Source organism: Spea bombifrons, chromosome 1 (genome assembly GCF_027358695.1).
Source record: "Spea bombifrons isolate aSpeBom1 chromosome 1, aSpeBom1.2.pri, whole genome shotgun sequence".
Taxonomy (NCBI): Eukaryota; Metazoa; Chordata; class Amphibia; order Anura; family Pelobatidae; genus Spea; species Spea bombifrons.
Window position 1 is genome coordinate 78,811,428 of NC_071087.1, and position 4,546 is coordinate 78,815,973.

At 41.5% G+C, this 4,546-nt stretch overlaps 1 protein-coding gene across 2 annotated transcripts; it reads left to right on the forward strand.

Moving 5' to 3' along the window:
* The first annotated feature begins 381 nt into the window (after nt 1-381).
* On the forward strand, nt 382-4,286 carry LOC128492450 (cold-inducible RNA-binding protein B). 2 transcript variants are annotated; one of them, XR_008354097.1, is made up of 8 exons: nt 382-418; nt 815-925; nt 1,121-1,227; nt 1,317-1,434; nt 1,518-1,608; nt 1,708-1,775; nt 3,746-3,831; nt 4,227-4,286. XR_008354097.1 is itself a non-coding variant. In XM_053465014.1 (7 exons), the coding sequence occupies exons 2-7, from the start codon at nt 823-825 to the stop codon at nt 2,029-2,031; spliced, it is 504 nt and encodes a 167-aa protein (XP_053320989.1). In that variant the 5' UTR covers nt 382-418; nt 815-822; the 3' UTR covers nt 2,032-2,735. The 2 variants fall into 2 exon arrangements, 1 of the variants encoding a protein (XP_053320989.1); XM_053465014.1 differs by lacking the exons at nt 3,746-3,831; nt 4,227-4,286 and adding an exon at nt 2,015-2,735.
* Nucleotides 4,287-4,546: the final 260 nt, after the last annotated feature.

Sequence of the window (4,546 nt, forward strand, 5' to 3'; positions counted from 1 at the left end):
TTTTCCCGGGTTTCCCAGCCCTGAAATGGCGCCGCACAGTTCGACAACGTTCTTTGTTTTCTCATCAACATCTACCACCCCCTCCCAGGACCTGCCCACACAAATGCACGGACTATGGGGCGCCAGTTCCTAATTGCAACTGAAAACAATAAATATATTGAAAAGGTTGTTTTGCATAAACGAATTTTCAATTGAAACTGTTAGAATACAGTTATAAAAAATTCAGTGTGACGTTCGCCGTATCTAATTATTTGGCGAGCCCTTCAAAAGTTTTAAATTACTTGGTACCGCCATTATTTAGATGGTACGGTCCTGACGTAAAGTGGGCGGGCGATATATCTAAGTATATAAGCCACCACATTGCGGCTGTTGTTCACTTTGCATTGCTGTGACCTTGTTGGTGCTTGTACGGTCCAAGGTAAGAACTGCGGTTTCGGGCTATTTTGTGCAGGTTTTGAAAGCGGGGTCGATGCGCGATATGTCGCTGTTGGTTAATTTGCTGGATGGCTATTTGTGTTTAATCATATACGTATGGAGGAGTATGTTGCATTTCTCGCTCCTAATTCGGAGCTGTTCATGCTTAGTTTGTTTTCTGGGAACTTGAATGGATTTTTACCGCATTTATTCTAGCGTTAATTCGCTCTCGCTACGTAACTGCTTGTAATCTGCAGTCGTTAGTCTGTCCCAAATTAACGCGCGAAGCCTATTCTGCTCGTAGTGGCGTCATGTATCATGGGCTCTGGCGCCACGTGTCGGCGGCCATTTTGTAGGAACACTTGGAAGTAAATGGCTGCATGTTTTGTTTAATCTGCAGATTTCAAAATGTCTTCAGATGAAGGAAAACTCTTTATTGGTGGCCTCAGCTTTGAGACCAACGAACAGAACCTGGAAGAAGTGTTCTGCAAGTACGGCCAGATCTCAGAAGGTGAGTTTAAGTGGGGGTGGTTGACGATGTAAGCTTCCTTAAAAGGCGTCTGATATATATATATATCTCACATGCTCAACAATGGCAACCATTTACATTGTTCTAACATGTGATATGCAGCCTCTGCATTATTTGATGGAGAATTGAAAGCTTGTGCCTATATTGGAGCTACATTTGCTTATTTTTAACCTTTAGTTGTGGTCGTGAAGGATCGTGAGACCAAGAGATCCAGGGGCTTTGGATTTGTGACATTTGAGAATCCAGATGATGCTAGAGATGCAATGACGGCTATGAATGGAAAGGTATGTCCACACTGCTTTTGTGTGGGGTGAACTCTACCAATGGTCTTGTATAAATATGTATAACGTGTGTGTGTATATATATTTTGCAGTCTGTAGATGGGCGCCAGATTCGTGTTGACCAGGCGGGCAAATCATCAGGAGACAGGAGAGGAGGCTACAGAGGAGGTTCTGGTGGCAGGGGATTTTTCCGTGGCGGACGAGGCCGTGGTATGTATCAATGTAAAACACTTAGCCTAGATTTATTGGCTGTCTGTTGCAATTGTTAATGTGGTATTTACTGCTATTGACAGGTGGTTCGGACAGGGGATATGGAAGCAGCCGTTTTGATAACAGAAGTGGAGGATATGGTGGCAGTGGTGGATCCCGAGACTACTATGGCAGGTGAGATGGCTGGCCAAGTACTTGTCTTAATTAGTAGGTATAAAAAAGTGTGCACTCTAGTAACTTTTTTTTTTTTTTTTTTTTTTTTCATTCCTCTAGTGGCAGGAGTCAAGGGTCTTACAGCGATCGCTCTGGGGGATCCTACAGGGATAACTATGACAGTTATGGTAAGCTGGGTTGAAATACTTTCTGGATGGGGCTTTTGGGAGAAATTAGAATGGGAGCACTGGATTCGAAATGATTACAAGCTGCATTGTGTAATGCATGTGGAGGCTCTTCCCTAATCTCGCTCATTCACAGAAGTGAGCTTAGACCTAGAATGGGCTAGATATTTGTTGGAGGTGAAACTGGGAGCTGTCCATATGCTTTGAATGTCTTTACAACTGTGCCTGCTTCTTGTCCTCAGCTACACACAACGAGTAAAATTCCTTCCTGACTCAAGATCGTCCTTCCAATGGCTGTATTTATAAAGATTTTTGGAGCTTCGCAGAATCATTTATGTAGTTCATCTAATTGTGTTCACTTTTTTTTTTAGTTTGATTATCCTGACAGCTTTAAAAGTGTAGTGGAACAGCTGTGTTTCAAACAACTGTGCATTGTACTTTAATTTATTAAACCTAGTTATGGGGACATGGCCATGTCCTGTCTTAATTCTGCTGTTCCATTCATGCTGATCTGGCTTGGAGCTCCACTGGAGCGACATATAGTACCCTGGTGTAAATCCATGGTACAAGCGGCCTGTCCTGCTGCTAGTTCTTTCACCTCTGCAGTGTCTTCAGTGACCTACTGCTGTATATAGTCTGTGGGTCAGAGACCCTGAAACCTGATTTGTGAGCATGTTCTCTTACTCTTGTTTTTTTTCTCTATAATTTTAAGATTCCTTTAGTGTAACAAGGGAAGGCAGAGCCTGGGTGCGCTGTAAATAGTGGCTAAACTTCCTTGATATACTTAAAGTGAACCTCTTGCCCAACCTCTACTGTAACAATGTCACAAGAAGTTCTTGAAAAATGTTTGTTTATATTGTCCTTTTTTTACTGGAGGAAATTAGAAATTGTATAAAGTGGTCACAGAATTCTTGTACTCTCGTTTGGCTTCACGAAGCCTATTAAAAGACCGTCTGAAAAGAATTGCGCTCCTGACAATTAACTTACGCACAACACTGTCTGATGGCACATAAGGGACTCAACGGTAGAATGGAATATTTCTGTGGGTTCTGGCTAGGCACATTACATGGGAATGTTAAGTATTAGGTGGGAGAACACAAGTGTGAAAAGCAGGCTGGAAGCTTTTATCGGAACAAGTGTACAATATGATTGGTGTCTTGTATTGTAGTAAAGTGGCAAGAAAAGCTGGATAGACTTCTTATTGGGTGCATCCCCTACTCGCCTGTATTTGCAGATCAAGTCATGCACTTGATGCAGTATAACTGGTCAGAATACAAAGTATTGGTTTTAAACATTACCTGGTATTTGGTTGTAAAACTGATTCAGAAGCTTTTCTTAACAAGGGCTGTAACTGTTAAACCTTGTACCCTATCTGGGAGTGTATGCATAACTTGCTGCAGCAGCCTGTTGGGCTACCAGAAACAGAACAGTAAAGTACAGCACAATTAAGGAAACAATCTAGCGTTGGCTGTTAGTCTATATAATGCTTGCACTTGTTAACCGTATAGCAGACAGTATGTGGGTTAGTGCACACTTGGTACAATATTACCTTCTGAGAATCCTCTGCTAGAGTACAGAAGCTGCAGTCTCCTTGGAGAAGTGAAGTGTTTGCCTCCTGTGGAGCCTGAATGGAAAGCTGCTCATGGCTAGTTCATATGGGAAATTAGTCCTGTAATTTGAGGTAACTCTTTTGTCCTATAATTTGAGGTATATCTTGCCTGTGAAACTTCAAATTGGCTTCCTCGCATCCACCCCAAACTTGTCCCTGTGGAAAGTAGGTTAACTGGACATTTGTTGGAAACTATCCAAATGCATTCAGCGTTAAATGTCCTTTATAACCGTTTTTGTTAAAGTATAAGTCATACCCTTTTTGCTGTGTAAGCTATCTTCCCATATTTAAGTTGTGCCCACTTGACTTAATGCTTATGTTTTCTGTATGTATAATTTTAAAGTGTCAATTCCTGTATCTGCAGGTTAATTACCTACGGAACTAAGACAAATCCATGGGAAGCAAGTTATCTAATAATCCTTAAAGGAGATGATTATTAACCTCTGTGAGGTAAGTATTTCAAAGTAGAAAATGTTGAATTCCTTGGTATACAATTAAAACTAAAGCTTTGGTTTTTTTGGTACTCCTGTTATACAATTTCACCTCCTGAAGACTGGTGGCCTAGAATCTTGTAAAATGCCAGTCTCCCTTCTCATCCTGCAAAGGCTGCTTTCATACAATCAACCACTATAAAGCTGAGCACTTAAGGGGGGGCATTTAATCTGCACTGCGTTGGCAAGGTGTGGTTTGGAAGTGGTAACCTAAGGGTTTCCTGTCGAGTGTACCCACTCAAGTTAAAGCAGGATCCTGTTAAAACACAATAGGACACTGCTTTGGAGTCTTGAAATGTGTGATTTTATACAGAAATTGTTCATGATTGTTGATTTGATGTTCATCTTTCCTAGGTGCGGATGCCTGGTCAGATTGATGGCTTAATTTTCAATAAATAAAAGCATTAACTTGAACTTGTCTGTAATGTCTTGTATTCTGGATGTATTGATGTGTTAGCTTGGGCTCTCTCCTGCAAGAAGTCATTTGGTATGTTGCTCTCTGAAGAAGCTGCCTCTGGTTGTTCCACATCCGAAGAACTCTGGATACATGCTGAAACTACATTGTAAACGGTCCACAATATCTTGTTGAGCAGAGTAACCCCCCCCCCAAAAAAACCCCCAAAACTCCTATAAAACCTGTTTGTAGTTATTTTGAGCCAGATCAGTGGATAGCA